Below are 20,204 nucleotides of genomic sequence, written 5' to 3' on the forward strand. Positions count from 1 at the left end.
AATTAAAACAATTTCAGGGATAACAGTGTGATGGTGAACTTTTGAAGCCAGAAATTTAGAAATTTCCCTGATGAAAGTTATAACTGAAGCTGAAACGTGTGTGCTAGATGCACAAAAAACAAAGATCATTGGATCTACATGTTCATTGCTAAAGTTGTCTAGGGGTTGAGCAGATTACAAAACAAAATGAACAAATTTCTCCTTCTGTGACAACTGACTGAAAGATTTTCGAGATAGGCTTACCATCGCTAGATTGTTAGCGTGATGAACAATGACTCTGACAATGACTCGACTTTTTCATAACAGATGTTTTGAAATTCTTCTAACATCTATGTCACGTAAAATGTTGAAATTCTTGATCTAAATTCTCTCCAATGCCTTTTTTGCAAAAAAGCCTATTATATTGGATTATTTGCAACATTGTAATGGACCTTCACTGTGTATATTTATTACATGATGCAAATGCTGTAGTTTTTTGTTAAAAAAAAAACAAAAACAAAAAAACATAAATTGGCACCATAAAATAATCCCCAAAACAGCTGTCAATAGCAAACAAAAATAATACATTTAATTTAAGTGTATTTTAATCACTGTATATAAACTACATTGACTCAATCATCAGAGATTAACCGTTTGTAACTGAAATAAAATTGCATCCCATTTTAAACGTATAGCCTATTTGTTTGTTTTTGTTGTGGGTCACAAAAGGGGCTCATAAAGCTCTAAAGCGACATGGTGATGGAAATTTATTTCAATGTTTTAGTGTTCTTTCGCAAAAGTTTTGTGTTTCCCCAAGAATGACTTATGACTTTACACAATGACTTACTCAGTGTACAATGGGATCGTTTGTCATTAATCCCCTCAATTGATGATGCCCGGGAATTTTTTTATTCTGAAGTAATGAATGTGATTGATAAACACGCCACATATAAAATTCAAAGGGTTAAGGGAAGGACTCTGCCATGCTCTGCCACGCAATGACTGCAAAATTAGGACTAGAAATGCTCAATCCAATTATTATAAAAATAGCCTGTCCCAAGAAACCAATAACCCAAGGCAATTTTGGAAAAAGCTAAATGCAGTTCTTAATCGGAACAACAAAAATCGGATTAAACAGATCTGTGTAAATTATGGTTTTATCTCTAAGCCAGAAGAAATATCCTATATCTTTAATGAACATTTCTCAAATATTAGTATTGGAATACAGCTTACCAAAATGAAACTCCCTCGCATCTTTTTTGTTTTAAAATGACTTCACCACAGGAAGTGCTTAAAGTTATACGTAAAATGAAAACCGATACGAGTGCTGGGCCTGACGGCATTGAAGCAAAGTTTATAAAATATGCTGACTATATTCTTATGTATCCCTTGGCAGAGCTTTTTAATTTATCTTTTACAACCAATTCACTGCCGTCTATCTGGAAATGTGCTAGAGTAACACCAGTGTTCAAAGGGGGAGATTCTACAGATATCAACAATTATAGACCTATCTCAATTATTTGTGCTGTCCAAAAGATATTTGAAAAAATAATCTTTAATCAACTATAATCATATGTCAACAACAATAATATTTTATCTCCCTGTCAATCAGGGTTTAGATATAACTACTCAACAACAACAGCTTTACTTAATCTCACCAATGATATCTATATAGGTTTTGATAAGCAAGAGTCTACCGGTGCAATTTTTACAGATTTCACCAAAGCTTTTGACACTGTTGACCACTATCTTTTGCTGGATAAGCTTTATTCAATTGGTGCCTCCAGAGAGGTACTGCTCTGGTTCAACTCGTATTTACATTGTCGAAAACAATTTGTCATGGTACAGAGTAAATCTTCAGAGACTACTATAATTACTAAAGGTGTTCCACAAGGCTCATCTCTGGGACCCCTACTATTTTCAATCTACATAAATGTAAAATCCATCTATATGCTGACGACACTGTTATCTATAGCTCAAACAAGCATGTACATAATATACAAGAGTCACTTCAGTTCGATTTTAATCAAATACAATCTTGGCTCACTCAGCATGATCTTATTTTAAATAATAATAAATCTTTCAGTATGCTTTTTTCAAAGCGCCCGGGTCCAAATCGGCAGAGCTTGACCATTTTTCTATTAGATGGAAACCAACTCGAAAGCACAAACTCTTTTAAATATCTGGGGGTATGGGTTGATCCAGAACTTACCTTTAAACCACATATTGATTATATAACTAAAAAAGTCCATGCATGTCTTGGTCAGCTCTACAGATCAATCAATAGCTTTACACAAACGATTAGGTAAAGAATAGTACAGCAACTTATTTTGCCAATAATTGATTATGGGGATGTAATTTATCAGAATGCAACAGAATCTGCTCTTAAATCTATAACTACATTAACCAACTCACTATGCAGATTTGTTTTAAAATGTCATTACAACACTCATCATTGCTTAATGTATAATTCTCTTAATTGGCTGCAGCCAAAAGAAAGGAGAACATTTCATTGGTTAATCTTAATTTTTAAGTGCATTTATTATGATTTTCCTTATTATCTGAAACAATATCTGGTACCATTTAGGTCCTTACATGCTCTTAGAAATTTAACATCTCCTTTCTTTCGAGTTCCTTTAGTTAAAAGAGAAACTGGTAAGAAGGCCTTTTGCTTTAAGGCTCCGTCAGATTGGAATAATTTGCCAGCTGCTCTTCGTTCTATAACAACACTACAACTGTACAAATCCTCATTATACTTCTATTTAAATACGTCTTGTACTTGCTATTGATGTGCCATATTATAAATGTTATTAATATCATTATCTCCATGTTTGGTCTTTCCTACTACAGATGAATGTCTATCTTGTATCAGAAGTATGTATATGTTGTATTAATGTATACCAAATAACTTGTATGAATTATGTGAAATCTTATAAAGGACAGTGACTTAATGTTTATCTAATGTTAAAGAGATTATGTCACCATTAAAAGGTGAGGATTCTGAGGGAACAGGGTTGGGGATGTGTTAAGCAGGACAATTGTTAGTAATTTATTGGGTATGTGTTGTTGTTGTTATGTGTTTGTTGTATAATGTGGGATGTATTATGATGTTGTACATGTAACGGCTATCTTTGTGACTCAGGAACCCCTCGAAAAAGAGATAGATCATCTCAAGGGGCTATCCTTAAATAAATAAATAAAATAAATAAATAAAACTTTATGCTCATTTTCAAAATGAGTTCCTTGCGAATGAACGCAAAAATTCTTGGGGAAACAAAAATGTTATGAGAGAAAGTTAAAACATTACAATATGACTTTTTCCCATCGCCCTGTTAGAGCCTCCATAGGGTTGTTTAAAGGAAATTGGAAATGGAAGGGGAGGTTTGTACGTCTGTTTAGTTTTCTTTCTCTTCACATAAAACACTTAAAGTGACCCACATTGACTCTTCTAAGCTGTAAACGTACCTGATGTAAGGTGAGTGATCTGAACACAAATACTCTTATCTCGCTGAAATCTTGACGGATTTACAAATGGTTTGGTTTCTTACAAACGTTATTAATGTGGCTATAATTCTGGATGCTTGATCAAATTATGAATGATTATTCATAAGTATGCAGTCAGTGTCATAACTACATCTCTGACGTTTATAACAAACCAAACAGTTTGAAAATCGGTAGAAAATTGAGCAAGTTATGGTTATTTAAAGTAGACATGCACCATTAAAACAATGGCCAGCAGCGCGGACGAGACATCTAGCTTTTATTATGTATATCTATGGCAAACCACGCTCATATTTTGACCTCACTTAGCCGAAGTTATGGCGGAGCTCAGAGATGATCATGTTCGTCTGAAAAGAGGTAAAATAATAGCATAAATACTGCTGGGTTTCTCACAGAAACTGATGGTTTGTCTAGATCAGACCCTTATTCATCATCTGGTGTTGTTTAAAGCCCTTTGAAGCTGCACTGAAACTGTCATTTGGACCTTGAACCGTTTGGAGCCCATTGAAGTCCATTATATGGAGAACAATCCTGGAATGTTTTCATCAAAATCCTTCATTTCTTTTCGACTGCAGAAAGAAAGACATGGACATCTTGGATGACATGGGGGTGAGTAAATAATCAGCAAAAGTTTATTTAAAAGTGAACTAATCCTTTAATGAAGAAAAAAAACTATATAAGGGCAGATTAGAACATGTAATCTTCAACACGGTTCACAAATATTCTACCACCAGACCACTAGAGAATGTGTATATCAACAGCAGATCTATGTAGTATTTATTCACTAACGGGAAGAATCTCGAGACTAACGATATATTTGACGCAAATTAATGCAAATATTACTTGCAAATAGTCCCAAAATGATTATTTCCCAACTAGAATTAGACCTAGAATTTCGTTCACTGTTCTGTTTCTTTATGATTTATAAAAATAAAAAAAAATGGTCCCCCCCAATGTTCAAGACATGGTTACGGCCTTGATCAGATCGGAAAGGCATTTATTTTCAATAAAAATTAAGAAAATGTGAAAAAGTGGAAATAAAGCGTCTAGCGTGTGTTTCATGGTACGTTCAAGCCAGGTGCGAATAGAGAGTCAGGAGCGAGTGATTTCAATGTTAAGTCAATGGAAAGGCGTGTTGACGCGCAATAGACGCGTTTTCGCGCAGCGCGATGGACGCGGTTCCGCCTCATTTGCGCGTCCAGTTCGCGCGAATGATGTGAATTGGACGCGAATTGAGCGTCTTGCGCGAGTGGTGCTTTTTGTGCATTCACGCATTTGAAGCGAATTCGCGTCTGCAGCCCGAGTTGAAAAATTTTAACTTTGCCGTCAATTCGCGGCACGTTAACCAATCAGGAGCCTGCTCGCTGCTGTCACGTGATGAAGTGACGTGATGAGAAACCCCGCATAATTTAAAAATACTACTAATGTGTCACAAAATATAGTTTTAAGACTTTTCAGGGGAGAATGTAGTTGTTTAAAGCTCAAATCTATGGTTTATTTATAAAGAGTATTTTATAAAGCGTCTATTTTAAAAAAATTGTGATCCAAACTAGACATTATAGACGCGATTTTGACGCTCTATTCGCGTTTGGTGTGAACGCAGCATTAGGGGAAGGTGAACAGACATGCGCTGAATTAGAGATGGTAAAAGTGAGTGGGTCCAATATGATTGGTTGGTAACACTTTATTTCGATAGTCCACTTCAGACATTCTACTAACTATAAGTAACTTTGCAACTACAATTCAACTTATTCTACTAACCCGAACCCTAACACCTAACCATAACCTACCAGTCTACTGACAGTCAACTAATACTCTAATGACAGTTAGTTGACATGTAGTTGCAAAGTTACTTATTGTTATTATACCACTTGTTTAACCCTTAATCGCCCCTCAAGTAGGGTTTACGTTTGAGTCCCTTGGGGTCAGATAGACCCCAAACTTTTACAGAGCGATTGCATAAGGAAATATAATTTTTTTACATGGAAAACTATATATCATTTTTTTTATTTACTTCTCAACTATACATTTATGCTGTGTTTTTGTGGGTATTTGGTAGTTTTTTACCTATTTTCTGCACAAATACCTAACAATGTCATAAATTGGCTCATTAAAAATTATTTTTTTATGAAAAAATCACTTGAATGATGATCTTAAATAAATATAAATTGTTTTTGGACATTGCTCTATGTGTTAGGGATAGAATACCGCCATCTGTAGGTTTGTGGAAAAACTTTAGGAATTATAGTGAAAGAGAAAGAGAGAGAGAGAGAGAGAGAGAGAGTGCAATGACCACATTATCCTATAGAGGTCCATAGGGAAGTTATGCAAAAGTTAAGCTGCCTTTCATCTTTCTTTTATTTGCCCTTTTCCCTCTTTCTCATGATTGTTCCATGTTGCATTTGTGCTCTAGTATTTGTCCTTCATTTATGTATGGAATTTTTTCAGATTTATGCCAGTTTTGTTGATTTTATTTGCCAGTTTCTATAAAAATGCTCTCTGTTGCAGTCACACACGTGTGTGTTTGTGTGTGTGTGCGTGTGTGTATGAGACAGAAAGTTCGTTCCACTTTGTGTTTATGCTCTAGGACCAGATCTTGATATAAATGTAGACATTTTCAGATTTATACTGGATTTAGTTGATTTTTTTTTTTACAAACAAAGTGAAAAAAAAGCATTTTTTACATTTTCCCATTCATTGCCAAAATCCAAAAAAATGCTCCAGAAACCTGTGTTTGTGTGTTTGTGTGTGTGTACGTGTGAGTGAACATGCTTGTTCCATATTGCATTTGTGCTCTAGTATTAGTACTTCATTTATGTATGAAAATCTTTCAGATTTATGCCAGTTTTGTTGATTTTATTTGCCAATTTCAATAAAAATACTCTCTGTTGCAGTCACACACGTGTGTGTTTGCGTGTGTGTGTACGTGTGTGTGTATGAGATAGAAAGTTCGGTCTACTTTGTGTTTATGCTCTAGGACCAGACCTTGATATAAATGTGGAAATTTTCAGATTTATACTGGATTTAGTAAAAAAAAAATTGACAAAAAAAGTGATTTATTTTTTATTTTTTACACTTTCCCATTCATTTTCAATGTGGGGTCAATCTGACCCCGAGGGATTTAAACGGTAAATTTTTTTTTACACACCTTTAGAACAACCAAATCAAGCCCAGATTTTTTGTGCATGTTTAGATAGATTATTTAGGAAAAGTCACAGAGTCTCATGGCCCTGAGATGAAGGGAACACTTTTAAAAAATGGAGGAAAAGTCCAGTGGGGTCAGTTGGACCCCAAGGGACGATTAAGGGTTAAAGTGGACTATCGAAATAAAGTGTAACCGATTGGTCTTATGCTGCGTTCATATCAAACACGAATAGAGAGTCAGGAGCAAGTGATTTCAATGTTAAGTCAATGGAAAGGCGTGTTGACGCGCAATAGACGCGTTTTCGCGCAGCGCGATGGACGCGGTTCCGCCTCATTTGCGCGTCCAGTTCGCGCGAATGATGTGAATTGGACGCGAATTGAGCGTCTTGCGCGAGTGGTGCTTTTTGTGCATTCACGCATTTGAAGCGAATTTCGTGTTGAAAAATTTTAACTTTGGCGTCAATTCGCGCCGCGTTAACCAATCAGGAGCCTGCTCACTGCTGTCACGTGGTGAAGTGATAATGAGAAACCTTGCATTATTTAAAAATACTATACTATTGTGTCACAAAATGTAGTTTTAAGACTTTTTCAGGTGAGAATGTAGTTGTTTAAAGCTCAAATCTGTGGTTTATTTATAAAGAGAGCGCCTATTTAAAAAAAATTATCTTGCGTTTTTGGAGTTGTGATCCAAACTAGACACGATTTTGACGCTTTATTCGAGTTTGGACAGCATTAGGGTAGGTGAACAGACATGGTAAAAAAAAAAAAAACTTGTCCCGCCCACTTACAATAGTTCCGACGCCCATGACAAGGACCACGGAGTCTCAAGAGGGCAATCCTATTGCTATGAATAACCGGCACAAAAATAAGTTGGATTGGTATTTCCAAATCCAGATCATTCTGATCCAGATTCAACTTTTTGAACAACTGGGCCCAGCGCAAATTATTAATGCTCTTTCATATTATCACATTATTATTACTTTTATTTACAAATACATTTCATGTACATGTGCATAAACTGTACTGTTATTGCTATTTTTATTGCACAGCTGTGTGTGTGTGTGTGTGTGTGTGTGTGTGTGTGTGTGTGTGTGTGTGTGTGTGTGTGTGTGTGTGTGTGTGTGTGTGTGTGTGTGTGTGTGTGTGTGTGTGTGTGTGTGTGTGTGTGTGTGTGTGTGTGTGTGTGTGTGTGTGTGTGTGTGTGTGTGTGTGTGTGTGTGTGTGTGTGTGTGTGAGAGAGAGAGAGAGAGAGAGAGAGAGGTGTGTGTGTTGTTGGTGGTGGTGGTGTATGAACAGCATGGCCAACATCGCGGTCCAGCGGATCAAACGGGAGTTTAAAGAGGTTCTGAAAAGCGAAGAGGTTCGTTCAACACCTACACACATGTGTGCATTCAGATTGACAGCTGTCAATCAAGCCATATGACTCACACATGTGCATTTAATCATGTGAGATGATGGACGGATCAGACTCATGCGGCTGATCCGGACCGAATCCGCGGCACCCGTGATTTGTCCCGTGCATTGAGATAATGCAGTTTAATGTGTGTTTGTGGTGTCAGATAGGCGATTTGGGGGAATATTATGGGATGTTTATCTGTCCCGTTCAGGCCGAACCGCGTTTAAACGTGTCTAATCGAGCCAAAACACATCTCTGGGATTTAAATGTGATTATTTAATCGATTCTTACGTGCTTATTGTGTTTATGCAGTGGTTTGATGTGTATTCATGCGTGTGTATGGTGTTAAATAAAGGCCTGTGTGTGTGAGAGAGATTAGCCACATGCTAACTGAAGGCCGGCTAGTGCTACATAAACACACTCATTTACGCTTACATTTGACGTTAAAACTATATTTTAAGTTAATATTTGGGTTAATTTATGTCTGCTGACAGGTTTTTAAACTTTTATGGTAGTTTTGTTAAGGATGTGATATAGCATCGACAGAATCACAACAATGATAAGATTGAGGATTATTATAATTGTATAACGAACATTAATGTTCATGAAAACCTCAATTTGTGATTAATGTTTTGCTTTAAATAAACGTGTGATGATGTGAATGTGTGTAGGCTATTGAGTGTTGTGTGAAACTTTTAACACAAGTCTGAACGAATTGAAAACTTTAGGACTTTACTGAACTGAATTGACTAAATCTCTGATCCTACATTAAGCTTTAATTTACATGATATTTGGGTATAACAAACTAGTGAGCTGTCAGTGCGGCTTTGTGAAGTTGTCACAACTGTCAGTAACAAATAAGTGCCAAAAATACCATAGTATTGAATATGATATGGTATTTTTGGCACTTATTTGTACTAAAACCATCATGTTTTTTATGTTATATTACTAGCATACTTCTGATACCACACTTTACCATGACTTGACTATCCCAGCTAACAAAAATTTTGAGAGACCCTTTCAAGAATATTTTTGCAAGAGTTGGTCCTTTTAAATATGGATTCAGTTGCGAAGTTTGGGGTTTTGACTCTGGATTTTGCCATTTAAATTTCAAGATTTGACTTCAAATTTTGGAGTCTGTGTTTATTTTTGAGGGCATCAAGAAAACGGATAGCGTCTCAACCTTGGAATCCTAATCCAGACTTTTTTAGGCATTTTCTGCTCATATTTTGGGGACGATAGCAGCCAATTCTGTGGAATGGATTTTTATTTTTTAAAATGTTTTGTTGACTAATTTTACTGACATTTCTCTTTATTTTCACAGACGAGTAAAAACCAGATCAAAGTGGATTTAGTGGATGAGAATTTCACCGAACTGAGGGGAGAAATCGCAGGACCGCCTGACACACCTTATGAAGGCGAGAGAAAATGAATTATTCTGATCTATTGAGTGTGGTTTTGTCCTAGCCTACCTGATCTCACACATACATCTCAAGATATCTGCTCTATTTAATGCCAATAGCACATATATTGTTGTGGAAATAAATTGTTTTCAATCTGGTTTTAGAATGCAGACCGTTACTGCTGTTATTAAAGTGTTTGGCAAGGTTATTAATGCCTTCGATTGTAAATAAAATTTGCTTAGCTCTTTGACACTGAGCGCTAAGCGAATCGTAGACCGTGAAACGATTGATTGCCTTCAGCTAATTCACGTCTGCACGATATGTAACGCTGACCGAGCATCCATTTTTCCTCACGTATCTCATAGGTTTTCCCATTTGGCTTTAACCTTGTCTGTAGATAAATAAAGTTTGGTACTACACAGAAACTAAATAACTTTCCAACTGCGATCCAAAGTGGATTTTGATTTTTTTTAAAAATGGGCAGACTAGTGTTGTCAAAAGTACTGACTTCGGTACTAAGTCGGTACTGAAATTTTAAAAATGTGACATACCAACATTTCCCTCGCTGTTGATGGGATTCTTAAACACCTCTGATTGGCCATTGTGTTCACACGTTCAACATGTCTGTGATTGGCTACAATGGCTGTGTGTGTGGATCCATGTAAGCGCTTGGTGAAGAGTGTCAAAGATGTCTATTTACAGCATGTTTTTGAAGCGTAATTTCATTGTCATCCAATCACAGACATATATGTTGAGCGCGTGAACACAACGGCCAATCAGAGGTGTTTAAAAATCCGTTCAGCAGCACTCAAAATGCTAGAGGGAAATGCTGGTATCGTCATTTTTTACATTTTTGACAACACTAGGGCAGACGTGCATTATTTGTAGTGTTATTATAAACTAGATGCTACACCTGCTTAGCATTCTTCATGTAAGCATTTCTCATTCTTTATTGATATAAAAAATACCCCGAGCCGCATGACAAACACATACTTCATGTTTCATCTGTAGAAGTGTTTCTCTCAGATGTTTATGTTCGGAATGAGGAAATGAACACAACGTTGTCATTCGGAAGGGCAGGAGTTATGATCACACAATATGATTGACAGCTCATGACTGACTCATAACACATGCACGGAAGAAAACGACACACTGGTCGGGAAAATAATCTTGCTGTGATTGATCGCGCCCGGTGTGAATGGCTCCATGGGGATCTATTGTTTTTCGATTCAAGACGACGTACATTCGCTCAGTTTAATCGCGCTCAGTGTGAAAGGGCCTTTATCGAAGGCTTTTGACTAGGGATGGGTCCATAGGCAAAAGTTCCTAGCCTGTTGATTTTTGATCATGGTTTTCAGCTACAATGAAATGTTTTGCATCAAGACTTAGAATAAATGTGAAAAATGTCTAATGTTTTTTTTTTTTACCTTATTGGAATCGTAATTAGGAATTGTTAAAGGGTTAGTTCACCCAAAAATTCCTCACCCTCATGTCGTTGGACACCCGTCAGACCTCCGTTCATATTCAGACACAAATGAAGATATTTTAGTGTAAATCTGATGCTGAGAAAGGCTTCAGATAGGCCTCCATTGGCATTCAGTACATTCACACTCACAAGACCCATAAAAGGCACTTAAAACGTTGTTACAAAGTCCATCTCACCACAGTGACTCTACAATCATTTTACGATGCGACGACAATAGTTTTTGTGCGCAAAAAAAAAATCTAAATAACACCTTTATCCAACTTGTTCTGGTCTTCCGTGTGTGTCTCCACGACGCATGCGCGAGAATATGAGCAGATCCGGCGTTCGGACACATGACCCAGAAGAGATTTGTTTACAAGCAGAGGAAGACGCGCGTATCTAAGCTGTTGAATTCTACATTGATCGTGCTTTAGGTCTCGGCGTAGTGCTCAAAATGAGACTAAAGTGTGTATTTCATGGATTCCCGAACGCCGGATCTACGTCATATTCTCGCGCATGCGTCGTGGAGACACACACGGAAGACCAGAAAAAGTTGGATAAAGGTGTTATTTAGATTTTTTTTGCTCACAAAAACTATTGTCGTCGCATCATAAAATTATTGTAGAGTCACTGTGGTGAGATGGACTTTGTAACGACGTTTTAAGTGCCTTTTATGGGTCTTGTGAGTGTAAATGTACTGAATGCCAATGGAGGCCTATCTGAAGCCTTTCTCAGCATCAGCTTTACACTAAAATATCTTCATTTGTGTTCCGAATATGATGAGGTCTGACGGGTGTCGAACGACATGAGGGTGAGTAATTAATGACAGAATTTTCATTTTTGGGTGAACTAACCCTTTAAGCAGAATCGGAATTGTTAAAATTCAAACTATTCCCAACCCTAGTGTTGTATTTTTTATTAGTTGTTTAATCATTTTAATGGACCCGGAATCAACGATTCCCAACCCTACTTTTGACACAGTTAATCATGACATTCCTTCAAAGAGATTCCTTAATGAGTCCTCTAAATGAGTCCCTCAGGGGTCTGTACTGGGACCCATTTTATTTCCTTTGTATATAAATAACGTTCCCAATGCTAGGTATCATCTTTATACAGATGATTTGTAATTTATTATCATGCATCATAAGCTCTTCAATACTTGCAATCAGTGTTTGATATTGTGCACAGTCTCATCTATGTGCTATTTTCAACCTCCATCTTCCTGATATTACATCCACCCGGGGAACATTTGCTAGTGTGCATTAGTGTCACATCTCTAAAATCTTCCCTTCTAGCATTGGAAGGACAATCAGTTGTGAAGTCTAAATTCATGTACTTGTTTATTTGATGTTTCTAAACATTTCAGATGACGTCTTGGTGACATATGTTTGCATGCTTACTGGAGTAGATATGATGTTGGTTTCATAATATTGTTTTGATTTTATGTTTTGTAGGTGGCAGATATCAGCTAGAAATTAAAATTCCAGAGACATATCCGTTTAATCCACCAAAGGTGAGTAACGAGAGCAGCGTGAGTGTACTGGAGAAGCTAAATCACTGACGATATTACGTTTTCTAGACAAATGATCAAAAACTAATACTTAAAACAAGAACAAAGGTCTGCCAATGGGGTCAGAAAAACCGACTTAATTCAAACGGAGGATAAAAGACATTCAATCTCTGAGGAATTCAATCTCTGAATTTCCTGAATTGAAACTGAATCACATTGTCTCACTTCAGGTATTAATTCCATTTGTCCGCTGATGTTTTTCAGGTTCGGTTTATAACAAAGATCTGGCATCCCAACATCAGCTCAGTAACAGGTGCCATTTGCTTGGACATCCTGAAGGACCAGTGGTAAGATCTTACTGAACACACTCTAGAGCCCATCACACACTCGGCTCTAATTTCTTTTCTCGCTGAGCAAAACTTTTCTCTATTGGGCGGACATTTTGTTCACCTGAGCAAAACATTCTTTACCTGTACGGCATCTGTAAACACACACAAAAAAAGTGGTTTCATCATGCAGTCATAACTTTTAACTTTAATGTGCCATTTCTATTTTATTTAACCATTGATGTAACTTAGTGATATATTAAGTAAAATAAAAAAATTAATTCAGAAGTCACTAAAATAAGCACATTTTACAGTGCTGTTAACTGTAGTCTTCTTTTCCAAGAAATACTATTAAAATATCCCCCAGGACAGTTCAATTCTTTATAATATAATATGAAAATAATTAAGCGGTTAAACTGGGGTGGTGTTTTTCTACAGTCATGTATTGGCGACAGGCAGCATTAAACCATCTATATTTAATGTTTGAGTATTGCTTATGAATTTCCAAGATTTTCTACATCAGGGGTTTTCAAAAGTTTTAATGGCAAGGATCCCTAAACAAGAGATCAATTCTTTATTAAGCTTACACTATAATAATACAATTATAATAGCCTATAATATAAAAACTAATGGAAGTAATTAAATAGATCTAATAGCTAAATATGTTCAAGGGAACATGTGAACTCTTTTATAGTTATCTAAACATCACTGAAACCCAAACCACACACACATCTATTTAAACTGATGTGTGTTACTTTGGTGTTCAGAGTTTGCACGCTACACTTGTGGTGTGTGTGTGTAACTGTAAATGTGTGTTTTGTGACCGTGCTGTGTCCATCATCTGTTATTTCCAGCACTTAATCAAGCCACTCTTCTTTAAAACATGATGAGGTTTTATTCCACGTCTTTGTGTTTCTCGTTGCCTCTCATTTTGTGATATTTGGACCGCAAACACGTCTCACTGCTGCTCACACACGACATTGTCTTTCTATGAAGCCTGTAAACCGCATCCACCGGTTCTAACTCTATAGCGGAAGAACAGAGCACTGCAATTATTTCTCATTTAAAGTACAATCAAATGGATTTCTCCCCACATTTCGCATCTGTGTCTATCGTCTTATGGAACATGCGCCGGGTGAACATTTTCCAGTCGTTAAACTAGCAAAAGTGGATTCGGACACGCTCTAAGTGCAACGGTGAACACTGAAACTGATGAAATCTCTGCTGTGTGTGTGTGTGTGTGTGTGTGTGTTTCAGGGCGGCAGCCATGACCCTCCGAACAGTGTTACTTTCACTACAGGCTCTTCTGGCCGCCGCTGAACCAGATGATCCACAGGACGCCGTAGTCGCCAATCAGGTAAATGTGAGCTTGTTTCGGGAATGTGGGAATAGTATAGCAAAACCTCTAGTGGTAAAGCGGCCCCATGGGTCCTTAAAGTCGGTCATGAAACTGAAGTTGCGCTCGTCTTTTTTTCTCTGTTGTGCCGTATATCTGAGTGAAATGCTTTTCAAACAAGAACAAATGTAGGGCGGGGCTTGATTTTGTCTGTGGGGAATTGATTGGATGGTGGTGGTTTGCTATTGGCTGATCTCATGTGAGTCATCAGAGAAGAGATGAAGAGAGAGGGGAAGATATTCTGATTCAAGATGAACATGAATTTAACACCATAATGATGTGCACCGATAAATCAATTAGAATAAATACCGCAATATTCAGTATTTAAAGCTACACTGTGTAAGTTTTTTAGTTTATTCTTAGCTAAAAACACTTAGTTCTTTCAAAAATATATGTGCTCATTAATGTATATTTACTTCTTTCAAGTAATAAAGTATTCTCGTAAGTTTATAATATGCCATTGTAAACACATACGGGTGAGGGTTCGAATGCCGGTCGCCATGTTGCTCCTCCATCTTGAAAGTACATTAGCCAAAGAGGGACATACCCGTAAATTCAAGCTTCGCCTTTGGCGTTTTAACACTCGATGGCACCGTGTCTAATGTGGACGAGGTCGAACTGGAAGCCATGTTAATCTTGGACTAATTCGGCCACCGTAGGAGTTAAAACGAAATCGGAATTGAGAGGAACAGAAACTAATATTCACTGGATGGTCATTTATAAGTTCACCACTAGATGGGGGAAAATATCACACAGTGTAGCTTTAAAAAAACAAAACAAGAATTGTCTATTTTGATTTCATGGTGACTTTAAAAACTCTTAAATCGTCATTAAGACGTATTCAATTTGGGGAAGGAAAGACAGGAATCGTGATGCGTCATGTACAGGTGCTGGTCATATAATTAGAATATCGTCAAAAAGTTGATTTATTTCACTAATTCCATTCAAAAGTGAAACTTGTATATTATATTCATTCATTACACACAGACTGATATTATTCAAATGTTTATTTATTTTAATTTTGATGATTGTAACTGACAACTAAGGAAAATCCCAAATTCAGTATCTCAGAAAATTAGAATATTGTGAAAAGGTTCAATATTGAAGACAGCTGGTGCCACACTCTAATCAGCTAATTAACTCAAAACACCAGCAAAGGCTTTAAATGTTCTCTCAGTCTAGTTCTGAAGGCTACACCATCATGGGGAAAATAAAAAGACGACCATTGACACCTTGCACAAGGAGGCCAAGACACAAAAGGTCATTGCAAAAGAGGCTGGCTGTCCAAGCACATTAAAATAGAGAGGCGAAGGGAAGGAAAAGATGTGGTAGAAAAAAGTGTACAAGCAATAGGGATAACCCCACCCTGGAGAGGATTGTGAAACAAAACCCATTCAAAAATGTGGGGGAGATTCACAAAGAGTGGACTGCAGCTGGAGTCAGTGCTTCAAGAACCACTACACACAGACGTATGCAAAACAGCTGTCGCATTCCTTGTGTCAAGCCACTCTTGAACAACAGACAGCGTCAGAAGCGTCTCTCCTGTGCTAAAGACAAAAAGGACTGGACTGCTGCTGAGTGGTCCAAAGTTATGTTCTCTGATGAAAGTAAATTTTGCATTTCCTTTGGAAATCAGGGTCCCAGAGTCTGGAGGAAGAGAGGAGAGGCACACAATCCACGCTGCTTGAGGTCCAGTGTAAAGTTTCCACAGTCAGTGATGGTTTGGGGTGCCATGTCATCTGCTGGTGTTGGTCCACTGTGTTTTCTGAGGTCCAAGGTCAACGCAGCCGTATAACAGGAAGTTTTAGAGCACTTTATGCTTCCTGCTGCTGACCAACTTTATGGAGATGCAGATTTCATTTTCCAACAGGACTTAGTACCTAGATTTCTTAGATTTCTAAAAATCCTTTCTTTGTATTGGTCTTAAGTAATATTCTAATTTTCCGAGATACTGAATTTGGGATTTTCCTTAGTTGTCAGTTATAATCATCAAAATGAAAAGAAATAAACATTTGAAATATATCAGTCCGTGTGTAATGAATGAATATAATATGCAAGTTTAATTTTTTGAATGGAATTAGTGAAATACATCAACTTTTTGATGATATTCTAATTATATGACCAGTGTGTATATAATGCTGTTCTTTTGAACTTTATTAATCAAAGAATCATGAGAAATAAAATGTATCACAGTTTCCACAGAAATATGAACTGATAATAATCATAAATGTGTGTTGATCATCAGATCCTCATATGAGAATGATTAGTGAAGGGTCATGTGACTCTGAAGACTGGAGGAATGAGGAATAAATGACACTTTACTGTATATTCACATAGAGAACAGCTGATCTACACTGGAGGAATATTACACTGATACTGGAGTTATGATCAGATTCATGAGCAGAAGAGAGCCCTCAAACTTTTGAACAGTATTGCACCATCATAGTTTTACATGTGTGACTGACATTCGGAAAGTTATCTGCTAGAAAAACTCATATTTACTAGCTAATATAGTTTCCTGTCTCACAGTATAAACAGAACCCAGAGATGTTCAAACAGACGGCTCGACTCTGGTCACATGTTTACGCAGGAGCTCCCGTCTCCAGCCTGGACTACACACGCAAAATAGACAAACTCTGCGCTATGGGCTTTGAGAAAGTGAGTAAACAAACACACACACATTTACTAAAACCACAGCGGGCTCACAGGATGTAATCGCATTTCTTGGATTGTTCTCCAAGTTGAAATAGAATCGTCACAAACCACTCGCGGCTAACAAACAAAAGAACATTTTGCCAACGTTCCCTTTAAGTTATGAAAACATTATTTTTGAATGTTTTCTGGATGTTTGTTAAGTGAACGTGAAGGGAACTTTCCATTGTATCATTCTTCAAACATTATGGGAACGTTACTTTGACCCTCTGCTGCTCTTGGTTTAGGGGTTGCATTGGTCATCTTCCCGGACACCGAAAAATTAAACTTCCTCCACTCCAGTAAAACCAATGCAATTTATTTTTCTTCAATAATATTTTTTTCTTTTTAATTTTGTATTTTGAGATGATTTGATGGTACTTTTTTATATTTATGCAATAATTATGGTCTATTTTTGCCATTGAAAATTATACAAAAATTAGTTTTTGTAATTTTTTTTTTTTTTTTTAATTATTGCAGTTTTCAGGTTAAAATAGAGACTAGGCCTTCAAAATATATTTTTTTGAAGGCAGATTAGCCTCTTTTGGAATGATTTAAGAAATCCTGCAACCATGTGTGTGACCACTAGAGGTCTCTATGGAGAGGCTTGAGAATTCACTAGTTCTCTTTTCAACACATTTAATTATTTATTTTTTTTTGATGGATTTGAATATATATTTAAAAAATCTCAAAGACTATTTATTATAAAGTTTTATATATATTTTTTTTTGTTAGAAATAGATTTTTTTTTCTGTGAATTTGTGTTTTTGCAGATTTCCCATTTATTTCCTATGGTGGTCATTTTTGACCGAAGAGCACAAGTGGGAGTATTTTTTTTAAGACCAATTAGCATGCTCGAATCATGCCCTCAATTTTCATGCCCTTTTTGTGTGTTTACAGTCCTAATGCTAGAAAAGTCACCAAGTTTCATATCATTCCGATGAAGCTGTGATTTTTAACATTTTAAAACAGGAATGGTTAGAATTTCCGGTCAGAAATGACCAATGAGCACCAGAGGGTTAAAATGTTCTCTGACAAACATCCCAACTAAAATGTTCCGGGGGAAAAAAACGATTTATAAATAATATTTCTGTGCTGACGTTTTGAGAACAATATTAAAGACCAGGTAACTCTGAACAAACTTTCTGTGAATGTTGCTGGGACAACGTTTGTTCATAACTTTGAGAGAACCTTTTATGCTAAATATTTGTCCAAAAAGAATAAACAAATTAGGGTTTTATTTTTTTCCCAAATTACGTTTAACTTTTCAGTTTTTGATTTTTTTGGACTCCCATTTTATTGTTTACATTTAAATTTTAGTAATCAAAAAGCATGTCTTATTAATTTAAATAATGAAATTATTCAATTTAACAATAATAAAGTTGAACAAAAATGACCAAAATACCAAATTCGTTTGAAGTTTTCTGGATTTCATTTTAATGATCAAAAAGCATGTCTAATTAATTCATAAAAACAATTTATCTCAAATATATATATATATATTTCCGAAATTCTGTTGTTTTAACATTTTTATGGTAAAAATCTTAATTTATTACTTAAAAAATAAAGTTTTGATCATTTATTATTATTACATTAGTGTTAGTATTATTATTAATTGAGACGTATCTAAACAAGTGATGTATTTCTCAAGTTAGCCGAACTTTTATTTTGACGGGTTGCCGTGAAGACCTTTGAGTTTCTGTGTTTATGACAAGAAGGGATGCAGTGGGGTAAAGCGCGCCACCACTGGACTCTAGAGCAGTGGAGACGTGTTCTCTGAGTGACCAATCACGCTTCTCTGTCTGACAATCCCAATCCCTGACTGCATTGTGCCAAGTGTAAAGTTTGGTGGAGGGGGGATTATGGGGTGGGGTTGTTTTTCAGAAGTTAGTTACAGTGAGAGGAACTCTTAAGACATTTTGGACAATTTCATGCTCCCGACTTTGTGGGAACAGTTTGGGGACGGCCCCTTCCTCTCCACAGAAATCATAGGGCCCAAACAAATGCTCATGCTATGATTTAGAAGCCACTAATGTGATAATGCATGGAGGTGTAGAAATTGTTCCTTCCCTCTGAATCTCCTCTCTTCCTCTCTTCCTCTCTGCAGAACGCAGTAATAGTTGCGCTTTCGTCGAAATCCTGGGATGTGGAGACGGCGACAGAACTGTTGCTCAGCAACTGAGTCCGACCTGAGGGGCCAAAGCACCTTATCTGACACAATCCCACCCTCAAATCTCCTCCTTTCCCTTCTTCACAAGCCCTTCTCTCTCTCTCTCTCTCTCTCTCTCTCTCTCTCTCTCTCTCTCTCTCTCTCTCTCTCTCTCTCTCTCTCTCTCTCTATCCATTCCTTTACTCAAAATAGTCCATCCCAAAAGGAAAGCGTCATGTTTATGTTGTTCTAAACGTGTGTCTCTTCAGTAGGAGACGTTTAGCTGAATGTTCACGCTGCTCTGTCTCAAAGAAAGTAATTTAGCAGTAATAATGCAGGTTTGGAACAACATGAGCGCGAGTAAAAGATACATTTCCTTTCGTTTTCTTTCTTTTGTTTACTTATTTTGGTTTGGATGTGCCTTTTTTCTTTCTTTCTCTCTTATAATCTTCCTCATCATCATCATCATCATTTCCCTCAGAACAGTCCGGCAATCTGACTGTAGCCCCGCCCCCTCATGCCCACACCCAATCAGCACTGCAGTCTTTCTCCCTCCCGCACAATCATTGGCCCATTTTTACATCTACAGAGTGTCAAAAATGGTACCTTCACTCATAGATGTTAATCTCAAACATTCAAGACTGGAAAACACACACTCACACACACACACACACACACACACAAATATACGAAAGACGAGAGTTCATCTGTAAATAAAGCTATTAAAGTCTGTATAAATTAAAGCAATGTGACAATGCCTTTATTTATTATTGCTTTGTGGAATAGTGAAATAAACGCTAGTTTCATGGCTGAGCATGTGATGTTTGGATGATCTGTGTTTTGCATTGACCGCACAAAAACATACAGAGGGCATAGATGCGCCGATCAGGCATAACATTATGACCAAATATTGTGTTATTCCCTTTTGCTGACCCGTCGAGGCATGGCTTCCACTAGACCCCTGTGGTATCTGGCACCAAGATGTTAGCAGCAGATCCTTCGAGTCCCGTAAGTCGTGAGGTCTTGTTTGTCCAGCACATCCCACAGATGCTCGATTGGATGGAGATCTGGGGAATTTGGACTCAAACTCAACACTGTTCTTTCCTCTGAGCACTTTTGATAGAGACTGACACTGCAGACCGGGAACAGCCCACAAGAGCTGCAGTTTTGGAGATGCTCTGACCCTTGTCAAACTCGCTCAAATCCTTACGCTTGGACATTTTTCCTGCTTCTAACACATCAAC

The 20,204-nt window shown here is 37.1% G+C and overlaps 2 protein-coding genes across 3 annotated transcripts in view; both read left to right on the forward strand.

Moving 5' to 3' along the window:
* Window positions 1-20,204, forward strand: part of LOC307140282 (neuronal acetylcholine receptor subunit alpha-9-II) — a gene marked incomplete at both ends in the record, with an annotated part of 56,208 nt that overhangs the window by 10,076 nt on the left and 25,928 nt on the right. The gene's annotated exons all lie outside the window — the stretch shown is intronic.
* On the forward strand, window positions 7,864-19,151 carry ube2ka (ubiquitin-conjugating enzyme E2Ka). Of its 2 annotated transcripts, none has more exons than XM_079839723.1 (7): window positions 7,864-7,984; window positions 9,345-9,438; window positions 12,343-12,401; window positions 12,663-12,745; window positions 13,982-14,081; window positions 16,650-16,778; window positions 18,919-19,151. In XM_079839723.1, exons 1-7 carry the CDS (start codon window positions 7,913-7,915, stop codon window positions 18,991-18,993), a joined length of 612 nt encoding a protein of 203 aa, XP_079695849.1. In that variant the 5' UTR covers window positions 7,864-7,912; the 3' UTR covers window positions 18,994-19,151. The 2 variants fall into 2 exon arrangements, with proteins under 2 accessions (XP_079695849.1, XP_079695850.1); XM_079839724.1 differs by having other exon boundaries at window positions 7,889-7,984; window positions 13,990-14,081.

Source organism: Gobio gobio, assembly GCF_949357685.1.
Source record: "Gobio gobio genome assembly, chromosome: 16".
In the NCBI taxonomy this organism is placed as follows: Eukaryota; Metazoa; Chordata; class Actinopteri; order Cypriniformes; family Gobionidae; genus Gobio; species Gobio gobio.